The following is a 26669-nucleotide window of genomic DNA, read 5'->3' as shown; positions in this document are numbered from 1 at the left end:
TAAATATGCCGTCTTTTTTAAAATTGGATAACTCAGAAACTGTATCTCTTTCAAATTTTATATTGCGTCTATAAAATTACGCACTTTAAAAATTATGTAAAAATTTGTTTGCGTTACGCTTAAATTTTTTTTCAAATATTAATAAGTAAAAATGAAATATAATTATCAAAAATTATTTTTTCTTTGGTGTTACCTTTGGATAAACTAGCTTTATAGTTGCGTGAAAAAAATTTCTGATTCGCTTGAAAGATTTTGAGTAATAGCAAAATACGTGAGGGATGAAATTAACATTAAAAGGTCCAAACTCTCCAATCTAAACTATTGGGACCATACTTTCTAGATTGCGGTTACCTCCCATATTGGAATTTAAAAATTTGAATCCGTGGAGAAAAAGATATGTTTCTATAGAAAAAGTAAATTTTTGTGTCAGATTTCGCAACTTTAAATATCACCTGCCACATAATAATTAATATATTTGGGGTAAGACACTCAAACCATTAAAATTGAGTCTAAGTACATGAAAATCTGGTGTTTAAACGAAAAGTTATTCAGGGTGCTCACTTTTTTATTTATTTTTTTTCCTTTTTTTTTGGAATGCTGCGCAGCATAATTGATATTAAATTTCAGAGAGAAATAGAAGCATAGCAAGTTCCATTGCTCTATGCAAATTTATTTCGACTTTGCAATCAAATTTAATACCGAAAATTACAAACAATGCAAGGGGCCCAATAGGGCATTCCATGCAGACGGAACAGGTGATGTGACAAAATTATGAACCCGAGAAGACATGACAGTTTTATTAAGTCTTGAAAGAAAGCTCAACTGTGTTTGGATGCATGGAAATGGCAGGTGATGTTCCATGCCATTCTTTCGTTCGCTCATCTCGGCAATTCTTCTCTCTCTGCTTCCACATGTCCTTAGAAGCCTACAGCTGCTTGAATTAATCAGATTTCAGAACTGCCGATATTTTATTAGACTCAAACGCGAGTTTACAAGTTATAAAAATAAATTTACTAAAGAAATAGTTGCAAGTTTCAATCCCGGAAATAGCGTAAAGAAATTTGATAAACACACGATTGCTGTTGTCCATCAACTGTCAAAACAGTTTTTCGATGTCAATGTTTTTGATGGTTGGAACGGATTATTCTAAAGACTTATAAGATCGCTATTATTTTTCAAGCAGGTGTTATTAAAAAAAAGTGTTTAATTCTCTCAGTTAAAATAATTGACTGTAGAAGTTACTTTTAAATTTTTTAAAAATTTCCTTTGACGTATATTAGAAAAATGTGTTTCCGAAGTATGCTTAATAGTGATCAGATTATTAATTTCTAAAATGTAATAATTATTTTCTTTCTCTGAGTCCTGTTAAAAAAATAATAATGATAAAATAATAATAAAAAAACGAGTTGTTTTTGAGGGGATAGATCAGTTTAAAGAGAAAAAACTGTCTTTTTTGAGATTTTTTCTTAAGAAACTAAGCAAACAATGCCATTTATAAACACTGTTATTATTTTTTCTAGTGGTCTGAGCTGACTGACACAAGCTAAATTATTTTATATTAGCTATTATTATATTATTGTAATATTATATTATTATAATATTATGCCCATGATCCGTCTATCACAGAGAATATTTTATGTCAGTACTGTGATCAGTGCGAGCCGGGTGCGGAATTCGTATTGACCAGCCATCAGATGGAATTCGAAACCGGTTCACCTCATTGGAAAGCGAACGCTCTATTCCGTAAGCCACCGCGGCTCTCAGTCAAGAGATAGGAATATATTATAAACGTAGAAGGATAAATGTTGTGCTAAAAACTATAAAATAAATCAACTTATGAATTAATAAAAGTACTAGAATCTCACATTTAAAATTATGCCCATACAAATGTTTCGCTGTTATTATCAAGCATAATCATCCAAGCTATAAAATTAGATAGACTAGCGCAGCATTTTGGAAAAGAACTTGACGAAATTAGGAAAAATAAATTGGAAAAAACTAGGAATCAATATGTTTTAAAAAAATTGAAAGTTTAATAAGTCTATTTTCCAAAATCCCTTAATAATCAGAAGAGACCAGGTCCGTCCAGGATCATTCTAAAGAAAAAGAACGTAATATTATTCACATTTTTTGGCATCATTTTTATTAAAATATAAATAAATAAATAAATATGAAATTTGTCCCATTTTGAAAATATTTATTATACAAACCTTGGAATGATAAACTTGGATTTATGAACAAACTTCGTTCGCCAAGATGCAAACAATGATTATGTCTGACATTTTTGAGGCGAAAAAATATTATGTTAGTCACTAAAATAGTTTTTTGGAAAATCACTTATTAATAACAGCTTAAAAAATTACATCTTTTTGCTTCAGTTCATTTTTCATTGTCATTTCAGCATAAATACTCTGAAAAATGAGACCAAATTATTTCTTTTTATATATATATATATATATAAAAAGAACATTTACATATAAAGAACATATAAAGACACATATAAAGAANTATATATGTTTCAAATTTTGCGTGTAAATAATAATAAATTTTCATTCACTCAACTATTTATTTTTGAGGATTTGAAATAAAAACAACCTTAATTTATTATAATTTAAAATACCCCACATTTTAAGCATACTAATCTAACCCTTAAACCAACATTTAACGAAATCGTAACTGAAAGTGAGAAGAAGGAATGTAAACATAAAAACTGAAAGTTAAAAGGGGGGAATGTCAACATAAAAGCTGAAAGGGTAAACAGCATTCAAATTTTGCAATAAATCCAAAAAATAAAGTTGTTTTCCCACCACTATCTCTGTACGCTGCGTGAACAAATATTCACCATCTGTCAGTTGATCCGTAGGACATCACGTGACGTCCACTTTCTCAGCTAGCCCCTATAGGGCGAGGCGCTCTGACTTATTTTTCAAGATAATTGCCCTCAGGCTCTGAGCCTCGATATGACAGGTGGTCAGGCAAGACACATATCACCTGCGAATTTCTGCGCGTCTGCTTATCTTTCTTCTTAATTTTATTCCTTTTTATTAGCTTTTCCATTGTTTGTGAATTCACATTATTAACAACAAACAATGATTTAATGTTTCGTTTTTAATGTTGAAATTTTAGAAGAGTTAGTAATTAAGTCACTCACAGTAGAAAAATAGCCTATCCAAAGATTTCAGAATCAACTTTAATACGTAATATATTACTTTGGTTTAATGAAAGCACCAATAAGAATAAAAATGAAACTTTTCTTGTTAAAAGATGAGTGTTTTAAAGTGGCTAATCTTGTTTAATGCTGATGGAGTTAAGAAAGCTAACACTGTGAGAATGATGTGCTCACAAAATTATACTGCATACTATTTTGCAAAATATTAATTATTAAATATAGTATTAAGAAACACATAACGTTAAAAAAAACTTACAATAACTAAAATTCTCATCATCAGTGAATAAGTGGTTATTATTTAAACCAAAAATGGTAAAAAATTTTGCAAAANAAAAAAAAAAAAAAAAAGAACGTTAAAGTGCAATAATTTTTGAACAAGGTGGAAATTAGAAAAAAAAACCATCTTTAATTTCATAAATAAATATAAACCTTTTTTTTTCTTCTTTTTTTGTGACAAGTTTACCAGTTAATTATTCTCGAATTAATTATCTTATGTTAAGTGTTTTTATTCTATCGTACTCCCAGTACGGTAATTATTACTGTAAAAATCACGGTATAACAGATTTTGTTATTTCCTAACATGTTCTAGTAAAAATGAAATTTACAGGTAAAAAGCAGGTAGCTTAGCTAATAAATTAGCTAATTTTATTTGTAAATTAAATTATTTATTTTGTAAAAATAACTTTACTGAATTAAAAAGTCTTAAAGATTTTTCAATAAACTTGTTTTTATTTTCTCTTTTAACGAAAAAGAAAAAAATTGGAAAAATAGGTATATTGACATAAATTACTTCTTTTAACACAAATAAAACTAAGTTTTGCTTCAAAACCAAGATTTTAAATATATAGTACACAATATTAGATTTTTACTAATCACAGGAATGAGATTTGGGTGAAATTTTTTAACAAATCGCAAAAGGAATAAATCTAATAGCCTAAAAACTTGATTTAATATTTATAAATTTAGCAACCCTTTAAATCTAACATTTAAAATCTGACATAATAAATTTAACAACTTTTTAAATTATGAATTTTCAACCTTTTAACAACCATTTGTATCTTTTTTCTTCCTTCTTCATTTGATACCATATGGCAGTAAAAATATCCCAAAATTATCAAAAACCAGGTTACCCCTTCCGAAACAAAATCCCTTCACTTAGTGAGCCTTTTGCTTAGTGTACCCTTTACTTATTGAGCCTTTTGCTTAGTGCACCCTTTACTTAGTGAGTGGAGAAAAGTTAACTGCCTCACGTGTAGGGTTTTGAAGGAAAAGGTGTTAAATAAAGGAAACAATATTACGGACAAATGAAGTATTGTATTTGAGGTATTTTTTACCCTAAATCGAGTGACACTAACTAGGAGACAATGGAACAAATAGTTGCAGAAGTTTTATTAATTTCCTGTAAAAAAAAATTATAATGGTGTACCTAATTACGTATTTTATATGACTATCTAAACAAGTGAAGCATTGTTTTCTGGGAATTTTTTATGTTAAATAGAATAAGATCAAGTACGATACGAATAGAGTTTATGAGGCGAATAGCTCAAACGTTACAAAAATCTTTATGTATAAAAAGTGCTTTTTTGACTCTGATACATAAAAGCTATTTAACCTAACGAGATATCAACAACATCATTATAAATTTATGCTGATATTCACTGTTATTGAATTTCCATAATGTAAGTACGATTTCTAAAAAAATCCAATTACTATCAACTGAAACTAGTCAGTCTGAAATAAATAAGGCTTATAACTGAACATCTCCATAATTTAAATAAACGCACTAAAAAATTGCAACTAACGAAAAGCTTTTTTCATTTTTATTTTATGAATCTGAATATTCAAATTACTTCCTTTAAAGCCTGTTTTGGGGAATATATATTTTTTATAATCGATATAAAATAAGATATATATAAAAGAATGTGTTTTTGAAATTTAGTTTCGGAATTTTAACATTAAAAATGTTTATTTGATGTACAATTACATAATCTCTTTTTAGATAGTTATATCATTTCTCTACCTAATAGCAACAAATTCTACGAAATTACTTTTCCTAAGTAAAACTCCCATTTAAAAAAATATACACTAAAATTAATTCCAAAAATTTCAATAGCATGGCTAATAACACATTCTACATCTTGCGCGGAGTCTCATTTAAATAGTTTCCTTGTAAAAATAACAGTAAATAAAATAACGATAGGTTTATTGAACTTGAAATGGGGAGTTTATAAAACCATAAAAAATAATTTATGCATGCTGTAGCAACCATAAATTAAACCATCATGCATCAAATTTTTAAATTCAATTGAGATATTAATATCATGTTCTACAAAATTTTGATAAGGAAATTGCTACTTGTTAGAAATGGTATTGCCTATATAATGACAATATTTCGTATTCACTAAGCGTACCGATTTTATTTACATTATCAAATGCGTATTACTCTAATAAAAAATATATTTAATTTTCTGTTTGATGATTACATTTCAAACGACAAAAAAGGTTACATTATAAATAAATGCAAGAATTTAATATAAACTTTGAGTATTTACGGGAAACATAATTTTTATGTTCTACATATCTTAAACACCAATAATCTAAAATAAACATCATTTTAAAGCTCTACTTTTGTTATTAAGTTTTCGTTTTTATAATATAATTTTTATTCTCTTTTTTTTTGTATCTGTCAAAAAAGTCGAGTTCCCGCTATAGTGTGTAAAAAATTTTCATCTTTTTTAACAAAAAAAATTTTGAATTTTTGATTTTTATTTGAACCAATAGGGCAGGGATAGCCTGGTTGGTAGAGCACTGGGCCCACGTCCAAGATTTCGTGGGCTCGAGTTCCCGTGTAGTTAATAACCCTGATGCACGTTAAATATGTCGAGTCGCAAAGTCCACCATGTTCCCATTACAAATCAATACCTCTGGGGTTACTGATCCAGGAGTTTCTTTGTCTTCTGGATTGGTTCTAAAAGTACAAGGTTACGGAGTGGAGCATTAGTAGTCGTAAGGCCAAAATTGGGTCGGCTGTCCAACAACGGATATATGAAAAATATAATAATTATGTTTTAGTTATATATTTATTATTACGTTTTCTTTTTCATGACAAAATTTTTATCCTCTTCTTAGCTTCTAAAGGGGTCAAGTGCCCAAACCAAGGTGTAAAAAATCATAATTTTTTAATAAAAATATGAATTATTATTATCGTTCGAAAAATTTAGATTTTTTTCATTTAAATGAATATTTTTTGGTAATAATAAAAGAGAAAAAACAATATGACTTTTATCCTCTTTGATTTTTAGCTACCGAAGATATCAAGGAGTGCCTAAACCAATGTGTAAAATATCATCATTTTCCTAAAAGAAAACGATTTTTTTCAATTTCAATTTCTGCTAAAAAATTTAAATCATTAATTTATTCTAAACTGCATTATTTAGCAAAGATATCAGTCATCGAAAGTTTTTAAAATTATTAAATCTTTTTTTGAATTTTGTCGCTCTGTAAAAAAGTGTTACGCAAAATTAAGCAACAATTTGTCAAAATCAAGCTTCGAAACAAACAATATTCCAATTTGAAAATCCCATATTTTCGAAACTGAAACAGCATATGCTCAACAAGAATTGTTGAAGACAATAAGAATTTTATACAATATACAATAGAATGCAATAAGAATTTTTGATAACAATAGAATACAATAAGAATTTTTGATAACAGTAGAATACCCTTGGAATTTTTGCCAACAATAGAATACAATAAGAAATTTCAATAACAATAGAATATAATTAGAATTTTTGATAACAATAGAATACAATAGGAATTTTTGATGACAATAGAATACAATAGGAATATTTGATAACAATATAATACAATAGGAATTTTTGATAACAATAGAATACATTAAGAATTTTCGATAAAAATAGAATACAATAGGAATTTTCGATAACAATAGAATACAATAAGAATTTTTGATAACAATTGAATACAATTGAAATTTTTGATAACAATAGAATACAATAGGAATTTTTGATAACAATAGAATAGGATAGGAATTTTAGATAACAATAGAATACAATAAGAATTTTTGATAACAATAGAATACAATAAGAATTTTTGACAACAATAGAATACAATAAGAACTTTTGTGCAAAATATATGAGACAGAAGAAACGTGTGTGAGACATAATTGTTGCCAGCCGGCAGGATTCGAACCAATGACCTCCGGGTGAGTAGTAGAACTTTTTTACCACCAAAGTTGTAGATCCCAGGCAAGGAAGATTTAGGAAGTCTTATATAGTGGCCGCCGCAATGACACATCATAACACACTGATTTCCAATTTCAATGGTACGAAGAGTTGCAATTGGGAAAATATGGTCCCAATAACTTTGTCAGGAGATAAGTAATTTTAATTTCTTTTTTTGTTCACTTTGCTACATCTTAAATTTTAAGTACATGGAATGTATGTCTGGATAATGCGACGGCCACTTTATAAAGCTTCCTCTTTCCGGACTGCGGTGTACAACTATGGTGGATAGAGCATCCCTTTGCGAATCTGGAGGTACTTGGTTCGAATTCAGTTGACTTCCAATAAATGCTTCTCTCACGTCTCCTTTACCACGTGTATGTTGCTCAAAATTCTGATTGCTGCTGTTTTCAAATCCCCCCCCCCAGTTTGTTTCAGAACTGTTTTGACAGATTCTTATTTTTTATTTTGAGAAACCCTTTTTTACATTGCCGAAGTATAATTTACACAAATCTCAGCCTAAATTTATTAAATTGTGCAAAGAATAATTGTTGGCAGAAAGCACCTCCTCAATTAAGCGCCATATAAATCAAACGAAGATATATTAACAGCCAAAAATTAAAATACCGTTTTTCTTAACTATAGTGACTTTTAAGCTCCAAATCTAAAATATGATATTTTTATGTATACTGAATGAAAGGAAAATCATTATTCCATGCATATAAATTGCTTGGAACAATCTGAGGACTGGCCTTACTTTTTCAAAGATGTCATTTTTAAATCAAACTGTTCCTTTGTAGCATTGTTCTTATTTTTATTTTATAACTGGTGTTGAATAGTCAACCCAACTCTGAGTTAACAACTATCAATGTTCCAGTCAACCTTGTAATTTTGAACCTAATGCAGAAGACAGATGGAAGAAATTTACCTTCATGAAAAACTTTTTTTAATGGAATTAACCCGCGTTTGCGTTACATGGAGAGAAAAATCACCAAAATTTCCCTCTGTTAGTCCGACGGAGAGAGAATTCTAACTTATCTGACAATTACTGATGATATTTTACATTATCACTGCTATCGGTGCGAGACTGGTGCGGAATTGGTATTGAGCAGTCAACGTTGGGATTTGAACCTGGGTCACTTCATTGGGAAGTGAGGGCTCTATCCTCTGAGCCACCGCAGCTCTAATTGCATTTTTTCGTCACTTAAAAGGTGGCCAGCAGCCTCACGAAGCGGGTTTGCGGCTTTATGATGAGCCCTAAGTAATTAACAATTCTCCAGGGGTCTGCAGTGCCCGGCCCAAGTATTTAACCAGTTTCCAAAAGCAAGCAAATGAAAATAAAAGAATATATTCGAATTATTTGAACTTAATTAACTGTGGTCATATATACCTATGAGGTTTATGTATGGTTGCATAGCGTTGATTTATACTGATTTATTGATTATTGACTATTTGTTTTACATTAATTTTGCTTTCTGTTCGAAAGTGCTAACTAAAAAATGCCCTAATCACGAATACGAATAGGCATTATATGTTCCTCCATGATGATTAAAGATTAAATTTTTGATATCTTTACGACCTTTTAGTAACATTGAAACAATTGAAACTATTTAAGAGAGGAGGAGAAACTGAAATGCAATTGACAATAAGAGAATCAAACGGTAATTTATACCTTGTTAAAAGCAAATTAGGTTAATGCTTCTTAACGCACATAATTACCATTCTATTCCAGTTTTCTTGTTGAAATTTTTTTCCTTCTTCAAGCAATATGATATTTATTTTTTTATTTCAAGGTAATATGTTCATAATAAAAACAAATAACTATACATCATGCATAATCATTTTTATTTATCTCCTATTTACCAATACGAACACGTTTGATTAATTCAAAAACAAACAAGCTTAGTTCATTTCGCAAATCATATAAATAACAAGACTGATAAGAATGAAATATTACTACCATAGAAATCGAATTATGTTCAAATGTAATCAGAGGTAATTTCCAAAACATTCGACATGCGTCGCTTTTCCTCTGAGGGTTTCGATTAATTGCGGTAATCTCTGTTTTTTAATACTTGCCTACTACAACAGGGTCATGTCAGTTGAATGATATCCTGCGCATTTATCATTGAAATCTTATCAGAAGTTCCCTCTTTAATTACGTAACCCAACTAGATTGTCCCCTTTGGGGCATTGATTTAGTCACTCAATGTCGATGGGTATGTTTATGATGCTATTTTGAGATCGAGCATCCGATGTCATGATTGATTGTCAGAGGTATAGTTATCAAACCTGTAAAATTGTACACCCCTGTGCTTCTTGAATTACAATTTTATCGTATCAATATATGGTGTTGTAATAATTTAAAGATGATGTGATATAATCGATTGGTTTGACTTTCTCAGAGAAACATTCGTGAAAAAAATTATCGTAACTTTAATGCATTTTGTTTCAATTGTTTTGCCGCAATTTTCATTGAAATGAAAAACCTTTAAATTATTTTAAGAAGGGAACAGCAATCTGAAAGCTTTTAAAAATACGCCAGTCTTTTATTTCATTTAATTTTACTTTGATGACAATACATACATTTGAGAACATTTTCATAAAAGCATTTTCCTGCGATAATTGTCACAGGAAGCGTTTAGGCTACCTTATTTCCAGTATGAAATGACGTCCTAAAACTTGCATATCTGAAAAAGAGAGCAGTACCTCATATTAACTCAATTTTTTGTTCGATTCTGTGACCACTAATTCATACCTTCTGACTGCAATAAATGTTGCTCAATATCATGAATATTTTATTATAACTTTTATTAACGTGTGTATTATAATTGCTTAGTGATTATTTTACTCTCATCACATCAACCAATGTTCATCATAATATCATCAAAATTCATTAAGATGTGCCCAGTTGCCCTGAAAATTATGAACCAAATCTGAAAACTCTTTTAATTTTGTACACCATTTTGCATATTGCTTTAAGATGACATACTACACAATAAAATTTTATAATTGCAAGATCTCGATATGAATTTGAATATGTAACTTATAAACAGAATAGCTGAATTCCAGTTGAAATTTATCATTCAAAATTAAAAAATACATACCAAGAAAACGATAAAAATTTATTAATAATCAACATAAATGATATTATTTCCAGTAATTCGGATGATTCTTTATTCCTGTTTTCCGAATTATGTAGATTCAGAAATATATACTATTCTATAACTATAGCAGTNATTTATTCATTGGAATAAACTAAGCAATGTTGACTTCACTTTAATTTGTAATGAATTAAGACCAAAAAAAAGGAATTTTACCGTAATACACACATCTGTAACAGTATGCGATTACGATATCGGAAGTTATCGGTTGCAAGCTTGTTAATAATAAAAAGGTAAAAATTTAAGAGATATTGTTCGTCAAATGTTTGGCATGTTCTGCTTCAAAAAGATTTACCAATGTTCTGGTTAGTTTTTTCAAGTTCTTCTGCCTTTTCTTTGGGGAAATTTTGCTTCTTATTTGCTACTAAGAAAATGGGGCCCGACTCTGACAATGATTATGATAGAACTAAATGAAAACTTAATAAATAAATGNTCGGAAGTTATCGGTTACAAGCTTGTTAATAATAAAAAGGTAAAAATTTATAAGACATTGTTCGTCAAATGTTTGGCGTGTTCTGCTTCAAAAATATTTACCAATGTTCTGGTTAGTTTTTTCAAGTTCTTCTGCCTTTTCTTTGGGGAAATTTTGCTTCTTATTTGCTACTAAGAAAATGGGGCCCGACTCTGCCAATGATTATGATAGAACTAAATGAAAATTTAATAAATAAATGCCTGATATTTTCAGACTCCACTGGAGGGCGTACTCAAGCGTTGCGATCGTGAAAAGCTAAATTATGAACTCTAATTACATAATATTGCTTTGCGTTTACAAAAAGAGCCCACTCTTATTAAGTCAGTCCAAAGTGTCCCACCGTAAGTCCTCTGATTGTAACTGAAAGATCAGTTGTATTAATTTTTAAACCATCGTAAAAAATGCTTCATGAGATGTTTCTGCCTGTAAATGAAGGAATAGCATATTGGTATTTTGGAAATGTTTGAATGTATAGGCAAAATTGCATAATATAGCTTTGAAGTGTAGTATGAAGCTAAATTATGCAGCTAAATTATGAACTCTAGTACATAATATTGCTTTGTGCTTATGAAAAAAGTGTCCATCTCTTATTAATTCAGTCTAAAGTGTCCTAAAGTCACGGTAATATTTTATATTTTTTAAATAAAAGGAAAGAGTGAAAAAAATTATAAGATTGTGCGAAATTTGAAAACTATTCACACTCATAGATGAGATAATTTTTTCTGGGAGGAGTATTAAAAAAGTTTTTATAACATTAATTATGCAATATGTCCTCTATTAAGGATGTATAATATTTTATTCTGCGGCACAAATGAGATTAAGTGAGTTGTGTAAAGATCAAAAACATATTTCAAGGACAAATAAAATCATTTACGCCTTTTCGAAAGATTAAAAACATTTCTGATACACAAATGGAATTTTTTGTGATGTGTAATGATTTAAAAAAACGTTTCTGAAACAAAAATGAGACCTTGTGCGTGTGGAATTCAGGAATTGAAAGTGTTTCTGATGCATAAATGAAACTATCTGTGCTATGTTGGGATAACAAAACGTTTCTGAAACATAAATGAGATCTTGTGTGTGTGGAATTCAGGAATTAAAAATGTTTCTGTTGCATAAATGAAACTATCTGTGTTATGTTGGGATAACAAAACGTTTTTGAAACATAAATGAGACCTTGTGTGTGTGGAATTCAGGAATTAAAAATGCTTCTGATGCATTAATGAAACTATCTGTGCTATGTTGGGATAACAAAACGTTTTTGAAACATAAATGAGACCTTGTGTGTGTGGAATTCAGGAATTAAAAGTGTTTCTGATACATAAATGAAACTATCTATGTTATGTTGGGATAACAAAACGTTTCTGAAACATAAATGAGACCTTGTGTGTGTGGAATTCAAGAATTAAAAGTGTTTCTGATACATAAATGAAACTATCTATGTTATGTTGGGATAACAAAACGCTTCTGAAACATAAATGAGATCTTGTGCGTGTGGAATTCAGGAATTGAAATTGTTTCTGATTCTTAAATGAAACTATCTGTGCTATGTTGGGATAACAAAACGTTTCCGAAACATAAGCATGACAATTCGAGCAGCATATGGTTGGTCTGCACAATAAATCTGCTAAGATTCAAAAAACAAATATCCACAGTGATATGCTTCCGGAGTTCACAATACTACATTGACCTCATTTGGAAAAAAGGATGCTCGAATTTATCCATAGAATATTCGCATTAGGAGTCCCCACACGGTTAATTTCCCTTATATCTTATTCCACTCGCCTAACCCTTTAGGCACAGAATGCAAAAATCAAATCATCCAGGTAGCCCAACCCATTTTCCCAAACAAGGAGGAAATTGTTTTATGGGCCATGGAAAGAAGATGTTCCTTAAAAATCGAGCATGGCAATTAATAAAACCACCGGACCGTGTCCTTATCAAAGGGGACAGTTAAAAACATTGTTCGAAATTTCTCTGGGAACACCTCTTTTGACCTTCACCTTTAACAATTTTTTTTTCTATTATTATTTTGTAACAAGTGTTTAATCGAAGCTGTTGTTTCCTTAAGTAAAAATCTTCTGACACATTGTTTTTTTTTTCTCTCTTTCATTTTCGCCCTTTGAAATTTTAAGCGGCATATTATAATATCACGCGATTTTGCGTTCTGCAAAGTATTGTCAGCTACAATCAGAGGAGATGAAATCTTGAATATTAAGTAGTCGAAAGTAAAGTTTGTCTAATTAACTTTTGCCAGAAGGATTGTTAAAATTGTTTACTTATTTTTTTAAAACCAAAGTGTTAAAGTTATTTTTTCTATTCTCCCTTTTTTTTTTATAAAATTTAAAGATTAAAACTTAATATTATAGACTTCAAATTTTAACAAACTAACTATTTTATGAGCGTTCTATACGAAGCAAATTTTATGCTTTAACTAATTATATAACGCATATTCAAGATATGTAATACATAACCCTTATCCTTTCTGAATTAATAATTCTTACATCTCAAATTAGCGTTGAAATGAAAATTAAAATACGAAACAAGCGTTAAGAGCAAAAATTTGACTGTTGCCTTAAATTTTTTGAGATTAATAGATTTAATCACTGATAGGACGATAATAATTCTCAGCGATAAGCTAAATCAGATTGCCGGAATTCCACTAAATTTCTTAAAAACTTTTGTATGTAATGCCATTCTGTCTCAATTTATCATGAAAGTATATTTATTGAAATTATTCAATGAAATTAATTTCTGAAAAAATATAGACATGATTGTAACACCCGCAGGAAATTTTAATTTTACATCATTTATAGAACCGTTTTTTTTTTTTTTAAATAAGACTTGATTAGAATATCAAAATTCTGTCTAACATTTAATTCAAGTCTATTTTTAAACTTTTGGAATCTTAGCAAAAATTTATAAAAATGATTACCTTGCAACCGGCTTTCATTATTCTCAGTTTCAGTTTGCACACGGATAAAAAAAATTTATTTCCGCACAGTATGATAGTAACATTTTTGGTAATAATATTAATAAACACATAATTCTGATTAATAAAACCAAAATATACGGTATTTAAAGAATTCATTTAGTGATTTTTCCGTTCATATGGTAGCAGTTTACCAAAAATTCTGGTTTAGAAAAAATTATTGTTCTTATTACCACACATTTAATAAAAAAATAAAAATGTAAAAAGTAATTTAATCTGAATAAATTGTTTTTATTCCATACTCTAAGGTAACTCGATAAAGTTATCAAATTTTATTAAATCTACCAAATTTTAACATACATTATAAAACTATATTTTATTGTTAGTTTTACCAAAATCATGACCAAAGTGCTTCACTAAACATTACCAAACTTTTTGGTGCTCTCATAGAGCCAAATAGAGCCAAAAACAGGGTAAATTTTACCATATTTCGATAGTTTCGACCGTATTTTTTTTTCTCAGTGAAGTTTCTCCCTCTCTCTCTCTCTCACTCTCTCTCTCTCTCTCTCTCTCTCTCTCTCTCTCTCTCTCTCTCTCTCTCTCTGCTTCTGTCTCTCTCTCTCTCCTTCTCTCTCTCCTTCTGTCTTTCTCTCCTTCTCTCTCTCTCTCCTTCTCTCGCTCTCCTTCTCTCTCTCCTTCTCTCTCTGCTTCTCTCTCTCTCCTTCTCTCTCTCCTTCTCTCTCTCCTTCTCTCTCTCTCCTCTCTCTTTCCTACTCTCTATCTCTCTCCTTCTCCCTATCTCTCTCTCTCCTTTCTCTCGCCTGATTATGTAATGTTTCAGAATTTAATTATGCAAATAAGAACTTATAGAAAAATTTTCTTATCCTTTTTTATTCTCATAGTCACGCTTTTTTTTTCAAAAAAAGAAAAAGAAGAAAAGAAAGTTATCCCTGATCTGTATGCAATCAGTTCAAACTTTGTTCCATCAGTCGTAATTGAACATTGGTTGTTTTACATGAAGGAGAATAGACAGGCTATAGGACATGGAATTACCGAAAATGTGAAAAAATATTTTCCTTCTTAACAGCTATAAGCCTTCGATTTCAATACATTTTGATGTGAATACATTTCGATTTCTCTTTACATCGAGTATCAAAGAGCATATTAAAATCACTCATAGGTTATACTAGCGATTTTCAAATAGTGTTCCATAGAACCTTAGGGTTCCGCGATAGAGAGTAAGGGGTTCTGAGGGTTTGGACTGTAATAATTTTGAAATTTAGACCTATTCAACCATTATTCACTTAATATTTTATTTGTTGATTTTTTAAAAAGTAAAATGCCAATAAAATATAAATGACCAAATTTCTTTTTAGAAGCATAATTTCTTTAATAATACTTTTAAAATTTTAAAAATTTGTTAAATAAATTATGAAACGAATATGCATGCATACAAAAGGCATTAATATTCTTCATCATGCGTTTCAAATCAAAATTTAATGTATAGCAGTTCTTTTGAAAGTGCTCAAAACAATTAAATGATACTGTGAATCTCGTATAAAATAACGGTCTAAGCATTTTTTTGTGTGCATAAAATGGAAGGAGAGAGTCACAAATGCAAATTTTGAGAAATTTGCAAAGAGAGTATGTAAATTTTGAGTTTGAAATTAACCCGTATTTGCGTTACATGGAGAGGAAAGCTATGAAAACCTCCTAAGGTTAGACTGACGGCAAGGAGACTCTAACGCATGATTAATCTACCACTTAGGATATTTTACTTCAACACTGCGGTCGGTGCGAGCGGGGTGCGGAATTTTTATTGGTCAGCCATCGCTGGAATTCGAACCCTCAGGATCAGAGGGTGGGTCGGAGGATAGAACTCTCACCTCATTGAGAGGCGAGCGCTCCATTCTCTGAGTAGTTTTTGAGTGATTATTACATTCATGATAGTCTTTATATATTTAATTTATAAAGTCGGGATTCTACCCAAATTTTTTTTTATTCATTTAAGATTCTATAGTCGAAAACAATTGAGAACCGCTGTGCAATACTATCAAAAAGTGTTCAATTTTAAGAAAAAAGTTTTTTTTTACTTTCATCGCTGTTGAAAGCCATTATAAAAATCAAAATCAGATTTAAAAAAATTAAAAAAAAAAAAAGATTTACATCGTGGTAACACATGTCAGCGAATAGACTGCTGCTTCGAATATTAATGTATAATCTTGAAGTTATTATGTATTCTGGTCGTATTCTCTAAAAAAGGTATGGATGGGCGGCAATTAAATATTCCATCCTTGTGAAGGCCTCCTCACTTAGTTTGACAATCTGACGCCATTCTGCCCCGGAAGCAACAGCGGAAGCGTCGCTAAATATCTGTACTAAGTTATACCTGTCTTAAATTGTAAAATTAATATATTTTGCCAAATTCAGCATATTTTTAAAATCAAAATGAATGCCAACTGAACATCTTTAAAATGTCAAAATGAAAATACTGTACTACATATGATTAAAAACTGAACAACGTGGATTAAACAAAAAATCACAGCCCAAATATGGACGTACTGTAGTTTCGGTTTTATTAATAAGAATTTTCTACAAAGTTAGGCTCTTGTTTATGGAATCAAAATTTCTGTAGATCCATTTTTGCACCATTATTTGATGTTTATGAGAGAAGTTTCTTTGTTCATAGGACTAAAACTATATGTCTATTTATTGCGTCAATTTTGTCTTGCTTTTTTTTAACGTTTTTTTTAGTTTTATTCATCTTCATAATGATTCCGAGTGTTTTCTGCCCAATGTATTTTGTGGGAGCCGTGATGGCTCATTGGGTAGAGTGTTCGCATTCCAATGAGGCGAACCGGGTTCGAATCCCAGTCGATACGAATTCCGCATCCGACTTGCACCGACCACAGTGCTGACGTGAAATATCCTCAGTGGTAGACGGATCATGGGTTAGAGTACCCTTGCCGTCAGGCTTACCATGAGAGGTTCTCGTGGTTTTACTCTCCATGTAACGCAAATACGGGTTAGTTCTATCAAAAAGTCCTCGAAGAAAGAAAATTTCTCCCAATACTAGATCCAGGAATTCACTTGTCTTCTGGATTGGGTTCAAAATTACAAGGCTACGGATTTGAACATTAGTAGTTGTAAACCCATAAAATTGGGTCGGCTGTTCAACGACGTTTATAAGATAACATAAAAAGTGTATTTTGTGATATTCCCAAAATATGTGGTGTTTGTAAAACATCTCTCAAGATGATAAGAAGAACTCTCAAAGAAAGATTATTAGAAGCTTACAAATTTAAAGAAGTTGAAGAAAACATCAAGATGTGGATCGTTAGTTCAAATGATTCTCACTTACATACAGAGAGGAGCAGGAATCCTTTCAATTCACTGTGGATCAGAAGACCATGATCTTTGGCCAAAAGACAAAAATTAAAATTTTCAACTAAAATATGTGTAGGCATTTTTAATATAACCCAAATTAAGTATTCATAATCATTCCGGATCGGTTAATACTCTTGACAAACTTATAGTTTATATCTTATCATTTGACGTTTTACAATGTTTGAATGACTTTCGAAACTTAGTTCCAAAAAGTTCCACGAGGTAATTAGCTAAATTTTTTTCTGTTGTCCTCTTTGATGTTTCTTCCTTCGAAAAAAAACCTGCCCCATTTTACCCGTATTGCAAAGGTGGACTAAATATACCGAAAAACAAAAATTATGTTTTTTTCTTCGTGTTTTCGCGTTATTTTGTAATTAATGCGCGTTATTCTGTAATATTACTTCGGAAATGTAATTTGCTTTTCATTTTAATATAAAATTACAAAAATTATTATATTTTCATTGCTATATTTAATTATTTAAACGTACTATATTATTTTTCTAATTTTTGCTCGCCGTATTTCAGTCGCTATTTTTTTTTTTTTTTTTTTTTTTTTTTTTTTTTTTTTTTTTTTTTTTTTTTTTTGTNTTTTTTTTTGGTATTTTTAGTGTATTTTAAAATTTTAACTATGAATTCAATTTATCTGCACATGAAAAAAACCCAAATAAAAAATCCCAAATTTTGAAACACATTTTATCGAAATACTAATTTTGGTCACGAAACCTTGGATGCTGGTCCACTGTGCAATTGACCATAATAACAGTAGAGGTTTGTTAGTTTAAGCAGGTATCTTGTAGAATATCTCCGTGTTTTTTTGAGAACGGCACTTTGTTCAGTGTATGTAGATAAAATTTTAGAACCCTATATTTGCTTTTAGAAAGTGACATCACTTTTAAGTAAGTTTTTAAAGATGCAGTTGACCTTGATTTTATTCTAATGATGGAAAATAGAGCGCGGTCACACAGTGTCCATCTGTAAAATGATTTTCAGAAAAATGAAAGTATTCGCCAACCTTAATAAGCCTGTTTAAGATGCAGTGATGAAAGAAAAAAGAACTCGCAATCCCTTTATAAAAACTATCTAGGAATAGAAAACAACATTGCTGAACAAGTGATATTTCATGTATGAAATCACGTTGTACACTGTAAAAAATTCCACATCAAATGACGGTATAAATTATCGGTACTTAGGGTGCATTATCCGTGACCGTAAATTATCACACCGTGATTTATACAGTAATATTTTTTAATTCAAATGATTCAGTGATTTTTACGGTAATTATTGCTGGAAAAACTACGGTATATAATTTTTTTTGTTCCGTAACATGTTGCGGTAAAAATCGATTTTATCGTAATTTGATTCGAAATTTTTTACTGTGCACAACTCTTTATATCTATAAAAAAGAGCCATAATTTTTTTTAATCAGTTTTTTAATTCTGTTATCACTGCTTCATAATTTCTGACTTTGATGAAGCTTCTTTAGAAAAATCATGCGCTTGTATTAAAACAGATAAATGGTTATTTTAATTGTATCACATCAACCTATGTTTATACAAAACTTAATTTAGATTGGTTCAGTAACTCAAAAGATAATAGATCAAATTTGAAAATTCTCTTAATTTTCAACAGAATAGTTTAACATGATGTCAAATGTAATAGTACGTTTCTTTAAAAAAATATTTTGAATCGGTACTAAATAAAAGAATCAAAATAAGAAAGAGTGAAATATAATTCTTTGCATTTTATTAAATTTGCTCAAAAGTTTCTTGGTTAAGCAATCAGTTTTAAATATATGATTTTTAAAATAAAAACAACTAAAATTCATATTTTCAAAGTATTAGTTCAAGTCCTAGATGTAAACTTTTATAATTTTAAGTGCTTTAATTATTCTGAAACTAAAAGTATTCTATTAATGGTGAACTTATATCCAAATTCAGTACTTAATAGTTGTATAAGATTTGTTAAAACTTATCTAATTCTGCTAAAAATTATTTTTACTTTTTTTAATTTCGCAGTTTTCTTTTCTTTTTTTTTAATGTGTATTATGTAGTAATTATGAATAATATAGCAAAACGTTTTCAAAAGAAAAAATTCCTTCTTTTTCTGTGACACTAATTATTTTTAAATAAAAATCTTTATTGAAGTTATAAATATTAATTCGCCTGTTTCTGAAAGATGGTATCCAATTCTTTTTACACTCTATATCAGTGAAATAAAATTATTACTTTATATTTAACAAAAAAGTAACACCTAATCAGTTTATGTTGATAAAGTGTAAGACTAATTATTTTACATAAGGGATTAAAAAAGTTAGATTAAAAATATATCCCCTCATTCTCTTCATTCCAATTTTACAGGGGCAATATGAAAAAACTTCAATTTTTTATGTTCTTGTATTCCATTTGCAACAAAAAAAAGTTCTTTTTTTTTTTTACCTCTTAAGAAATCTTTTGCAAACATATAGCATGTCGTACTTAATCTCAACACCAGCATCCGCCGTGTGCATCCATTCTCCGTTAACCGACACAATCCATCCTAACTCCCGCATCCTCCCGAGATGCACACGTCGCTTCTTCCCTTACCCCCCTTTTCAACCCTTATTCCCCCCCTATCCCCGTGGCGGCTGTGGCGGGGGCTGCTGCCGCTGCTAAAGTCAGAGGGCGGCTTTAAGGGACTGTATATTTAAAACGATACGAAGTTTCTTAATAATTTTCGATCTTTCGCTATTTCTGAAACTATTCATTCACGATATAATATTTCCATGGTTACTATTATTTTCAATTTTCTGTTTCTCGTTAAATTAAGATACAATTATATGACTCTTTGTACCTTTTCACGGTACTTTGGTACCGATTAAATAAGTCAATGGTTAGTTGAATGCGTTGTGTTTTCGCTTTTAAACTATTAATTAAAGGATTAATCTCAATCCAACAGCTGGTATACCTTACTTGCTCTGGAATTCAGTTAAAAAAAAACACATATTATTCATGACTAATGTTCATTTCTCTGTAACAAAATAAAAATAAATAAAATTATTTCAATATTTAAAAAGAAATTTCATATAAATCGATTTCCCCTTTATTAGAGCATATTTAACTGAAATTAATCAAAATAAATTATTGTTTTCTGGGAATTTGGAAAACATTATTTAATTTTCTCGTTGCTAGAAGTTTTGTCTTATTGTACTTACAAGTACAATAAGACAATAAGGATGAGTACTTGAAGTGTAAGTACAGTTGCAAGCAAAAATAGGTGCATTGCTACCTGCGTATCAAACAATCATCACCTGTTGTTACATAAAAAGTTTCTTTAAAATTTGTATCACTTTTTTTAATTTTTAAAGTATTTTTTTATATAAAGTAAAAAGATCTCTTAATTTTTGTACACCTTTCTAAAAATAGTAACTATTTCAAATATTGCATGAATTTGCTCTATATTTCAGAGGAAGTTTTAATCACGTATAGGCGATACTTTTGCCTCCAATGTCCGTTTATGAATAAAATCAAAAGCTCTTGTCTCTTGAAGTACTGCATGATTTCCCAGCTCAGGAGCTGTCTGTACCGTCAGGTCTAAACTAATTTTCCTAACATTACTCCCAAAATAATTGAAAGATATAGCCCTATAAGAAAGAAGAGGCTTCACCGTGATTGGGTGGAGTATATGGTAAATCAATTCTGTGGTACGAATAATAACAAAAATAATAATAGCCATCCGTAAAAGACTCTATTGATATATTACTACTTCATTTTCAACATTTCAAGTTTACTAATCATTCTCTAGCTTTTTCTCATATAATACAAAAAAAAGCATAAAATAGTTTTTTTATTCTGCAATAAAAAAGAATTCAAAATGACAACAACAAAAAATTTTAAAAGCAATTATCATCGAGAAATTATTATTGAAAAAATATTATATTTTCTTTCTACCATTCAAATTTCAAAAACTTTTCTTTTTACAAAGTTATTTAAAAAAAGCATGAAATAGCTTTTTTATTCTACAATGAACAAGAATTCAAAATGACAACAAAAAAAGGCAATAATAATCATCGAGAAATTATTATTGAAAAAATATTATATTTTCTACCTTTATATAAATTTCAAAAACTTTTCTTTTTACAAAGTCTATTAAAAAAAAGCATAAAATGGCTTTTTTATTCTACGATGAATAAGAATTCAAAATGATCAAGGAAAAAAAAAACAATAATAATCTTCGATAAATTATTATTGAAAAAATATCATATTTTCTACCTTTATATAAATTTCAAGAACTTTTCTTTATACAAAGTCTGTTAAAAAAAAAAGCATAAAATAGCTTTTTTATTCTACAATGAAAAAGAATTCAAAATGATCAAGAAAAAAAAAAACAATAATAATCTTCGATAAATTATTATTGAAAATATATTATATTTTCTACCTTTAGATAAGTTTCAAAAACTTTTTCTTTTTACAAAGTCATGACGTTATATTTACATAACCCCTAACAATCGGAGAAAGAGAAACTAGAGAAGGGAAAGAAGAAGAAAAAAAGAGATTTATAACTGCGGGATTGTCCGTCAGGTGGCGCGGGGACGTCCTGGGCCATTTGGAAGGGAAAACTTTTACCTAAAGCCCAGTTCTCCTTTTATCATCCACTTCAAACGCGATACTCCTGTAATCTAGTTCGGAGTGTAGGGAAGCTTCGTCTCTCTCTTGAATTACAAAGGATACTGTAGATGAAAAGTTGATACGTTCACGAGGTGATGAATCAGTGAGGTTGGTTGTGTTTGTTTTCGCGTATCAGAGGATGAGGTGTTTTGCTTGGAGAGCATGAAGACGGAATATTTAGAATTCGGGATTTTTCTCCTTTTTGCTTACCTCGGCTGGAAGCATCAGGTCAGTTACTTTTTTCAATTTTGTGTTAGTTTCCGTCGATGTTGTTTTGTTTGAGTTGAAAAATTACGTTATGTTGAGCTTAATTTTAAGACTAAGGATTTTTAACATAACGAAATACGATTTTAAGGATTGCAATGCTATTTTGACCAAAAAAATCATTTTTAAAAAATGATTATATTATAAATATTTAATTATATTATTAATTTAATTGTAGTGAAAACTATAGATTTTTCTGCTTTTTGACAAACTTGCGTGGTGCTTAATTAAATTTATAACGTTATATTGAAGCATATGATAAAATCTTCCTCTAAGAAGTTATCTAAAGGTTTGTTCGTTCAGATTTTATATCCGACAAATTCTTAATTAAAGTAATACCTGTAATATTTAATAATATTATAAATCTTATTTTCTATTTTTCACTTTATTGTATCATTAGCAAAATACGATGACTAAAATTCAATATATATATATATANACTGTATATATATATATATATTGAATAACTAAGCCAACATTCTTAAATTTGTGATTGTTAATTAATTTGCCGGCCTTCTTATCAATGTAGAAAATAGATAATTTTTGGAAAAAAAATATTCACACATTAGTTTCACATATTTCACATTAGTTTCATTACACTATATATTGAATAACGAGGAGATAAGAGATAAACAAAAATATTCTACACATTTAGTGAAATTAATTCATATACGAAAAAAAATTGTATTTCAATTTATTTAGTGTCTCTTATTGTTAAATTATGTTTCAAATATTATTTAATTTTTTTTTTGGAATTTATAATTTATACGCGTATTAACCACGCGGAAGAATAAGTCTTTATAATTATTATTATTATTATTTCCATTTCTCAAACTACAAAACTCTTCTGTATTTTTCAAGTATTTATTTCAAATCGAATTTTGTCAGAATATAAATAAATTTTAATTAAACAATATTTTGACAATTTTTGTTAAGAAATCTTTTGCTTTAAACTACTGTAAGAAAAACTAATTAATAATTTTTTTATCTCAAGTGTATTAATAATTTTAACCCTTGTTAAGTTTTTAAGCAGAAAACCATTAATTTATTTTATATTTCGGAATGAAAAGTTTAAAGAAAAAATTAAACTGTGATTGAAATAACAAACACGATTTTCTCATACTCTTTAAAAATGTTTCATATTATTATACAAAGTTATCTATTTTAAAGTTATGTTAGTTTTTTACTTTTTTTCATATTCCTTGTCATTTTTACCTCAAACTCTATTTCCTTAAAAAAATTTTAAATGCCCCTTATAATTATAATAATAAAGCAAATTTATTTGCAACTCATTAGATGTTTCGATTTAGTTAAATGCAAACTAGTTTTTTGTCCTTCTAAATAAAAGTTTGGAATTTGAAACCAGGTAATTATTTCTTGTAGTAAGATCACAAAATATTTAACACGTTTCAAACTTACTTAAAGCTATGTCTTACAACACTTGAGAAGTTTATCTAGGCTATATACTTATTCTTATCGTATTATGGTATTTTATCAAACTGAGATATCGATAGAAAATTCTCTTTCTCACACCTGTTTTCTTCATTTATATCTAAAAGCATTCATCTTTTTCATACTTTATCTTGTCTTACATTTCAGTCAGACAAGCAATCAAATTCATTGAAATACATAAAGTGTGCTTTGAATTGTAGGAAAAAAGTTTTTAGATCAAAAATATGCAGAATTAATGTCTTATAATTTGGTCTGTCTCATATTTTCAAGCAACGTGATTGGAAGTTAATTTTATAGAATGGAAAAAGTTTATATATGGTGAAAGGAATTCATTTAACTTATCTTTAATTTCCATGCAACTGAAGAGAATATTAATCTTATTGCAAAAAAAAAAGATTAAGTAAGAACAGAATTTATTTATCTTGTCTTACATTTCAGTACAACAAGAAAGAATATTAATTTAATTTGATTGAAAAAGTTTAAATCCATTCCATTACATACCATCCATTACATTCCATACAAAGTAGTGGGAAATAACTTTTAATGCAAAGAAAAGCTTAAAATAGGCTAACTAGAAATAATATTCAATGATTTGAATTAAAATTACTTATATTTATTCCCTTTGGAATGTGAAGGGGAATTTATTTTAATACAAAAATAGTATCTCAAACTGTATAGCACAAGTTTTTAAAAAATATATATTTCCTTTATCTCTAATAATTTATATTGATTTACGTTTTCATATCAAGTTATAGGAAATTAATTTCAATTTGAAGTTTGTTTTAATATCGTTAACAGACAATGATGTTCTCATAAAGGTTTTAAATTTGTGTCTTATAATTTTTCTTGTCTTACATTTATAGGCAACTTAAAAGGGAATTTTAATTATATTACATAGAACGAGTTTCAGATTACATGAAAACTTTAATAAGAACACAAATATATTGAAGTTTTATACATACATATATATATTCTATTTCTTTTGTAATATATAAAAATAATTATTTAATGGTTAGATTTGTTTCATGTCATAAGTAAAATGATAAAAAAATAAATTTTATTTCAAATATTATTAGAAGAAAAATGTATTAAAAAGGTTCTATTAAGCATTCATGATATTATGTATTAATTTCTCCAATTTTAAATCATTCCTATTAGCTTATATATTAAAACTGGAAAAGAGAACCCTAATTGAACTTTCATGAAATCTTCTAGCTATAATTTAAAGTAAAATATTAACAAATTTGCTGTTCGAAATTTTGAAAATTTAATCATTAAAAAGTGAAAAGAAAAGCATAAGTTTAAGTTTAAAATAAATGTTGAAATTTAAATAAATTCATTTAAAATGTCAGTTTACATTGCATCCAACATTACTTGACAATGCTGTTTATTTTTAACTACAAATTCTTTGTTACATTTTCAACGTAATTTCTTTTAAATAAACTTATTAAAAAGTTAAATAGTAAGAAAAATATTCGACAATATGCTTAGTTTATTTGGTATAATTTCAAATTAAATGGGAGCTCTTTTTTGTACATTTTACTCATATATTTTTTTGTATTATTCCAACAAACTCAACTCTTTCATAGTACCTGTTAAGTAATACGATAAGTCTCAGTTAATGCTTAATTCATTGTATAACAAGTTTTTTTATTTTTTATTATTGAGTTCGCATCTCTTCATAATATTGATCGTTCAACATAACACGCCAAGTTTAATTAGATAATCAAGATAATTTCCCCTGATAAGATTCTTGATATTAATTGCGCAAAATTGTGTTTAGTATTCTACATGCTCTTTGTGCTTAGTATTCTATATATTCTACACTCATGTTTACCTTGGCTAATTGCCTCATACCACAACATAATAACTCTGGGAAAAGGTTGATTCTAGTTCTGGTGTTTGAAATCTCTATTAATTTACTGTCAAATAAATCACTATTTTTTTAATTGTTTGATATTGGCGTTTAATTATTATTAATTATCAGTTTAAGAATAAATTTAGTTATTAATTTAAATTTATATAATCAAGATACAGCAAATATACATAAATTTTATAATTTTTTATTATCATTGTTTTTTAAATGTATTGTAATTTTAAATTAACCACTTTATAAAAATATTTTTTGTTACATATAGTTATAATAATCCTTAAAGCAATTTATTCATAATGAACATGTAAGTAAAAATTTAAAAAATAATAAAACAAATAGTTATATATTTGTATAATTAATAATTTTGTGTTCATAAATTAATTTATTGAGCTACTTTTCGCAAAAAATAATTTTTAGCAACAAAATTGTCAAAAATGATTTTATGAAAAATTTATTCATAATTGTAAATCTGATTTTTTTTATAAAGCATGTTAATGGATTTTTTTTTAAATACTCTATTCCTTAAATTTCCAGGTTTTAAAACATGGTACAGTCTATATTCATTATTTTTCTTTTTGTTAAGTATTTGACTGAATAGGTTTTTAATAGAATAGATGGTTATAGGTTTTCAACAAAGACAACTAACTAATGCTTTTTCTCTGATTATAAAGCTGATTTTTTTCAAAAAGAAATTTGTAAAAATTATATTTTAAATAGTAAACCGATCAGAAATTCCAATAAAAAATTTTACCGAAATCTAAAAGTTATTTTTATGACATAAACTACCACTGATGTCAATTGTTTAAACAGAAGAAAATAAATAAATTATGTTGGGGAAATATAATTTTAAAATACTGAATTCTCTATATTGATTCAGTAGCTCTTTATGCTAGCTGTACGAGACAAAAATATTTATTCTTTATCACGCTGCTTTAAAAGTATCCTTCTTTCATAAGACCTTTTCCTTGAATAAAGACAATAAGATGAATATTGTTACAACGGCGAAAAAAATTCTATTCTTAAAAAAATCATATTAGCATGAAGGTTAGCATGAAGAATATATCTACATAAA

The 26669-nt window shown here is 28.6% G+C and overlaps 1 protein-coding gene across 1 annotated transcript in view; it reads left to right on the top strand.

Annotated features, from left to right (window-relative positions):
* Positions 1 to 21898: 21898 nt before the first annotated feature.
* LOC107456427 (tumor necrosis factor receptor superfamily member 10B) overlaps positions 21899 to 26669 on the top strand; it is a 47100-nt gene continuing 42329 nt past the window's right edge. The window contains exon 1 of the mRNA XM_043051250.2: positions 21899 to 22236. Coding sequence (XP_042907184.1) covers positions 22171 to 22236 — 66 coding nt within the window. The 5' untranslated portion in view covers positions 21899 to 22170. The remainder of the gene's footprint in view (positions 22237 to 26669) is intronic.

The sequence above is a fragment of the Parasteatoda tepidariorum genome, chromosome 8 (assembly GCF_043381705.1).
Source record: "Parasteatoda tepidariorum isolate YZ-2023 chromosome 8, CAS_Ptep_4.0, whole genome shotgun sequence".
Classification (NCBI taxonomy): domain Eukaryota; kingdom Metazoa; phylum Arthropoda; class Arachnida; order Araneae; family Theridiidae; genus Parasteatoda; species Parasteatoda tepidariorum.
The sequence above is the reverse complement of the archived record's forward strand: the minus strand, read 5'-3'. Positions and strand labels throughout refer to the sequence as shown.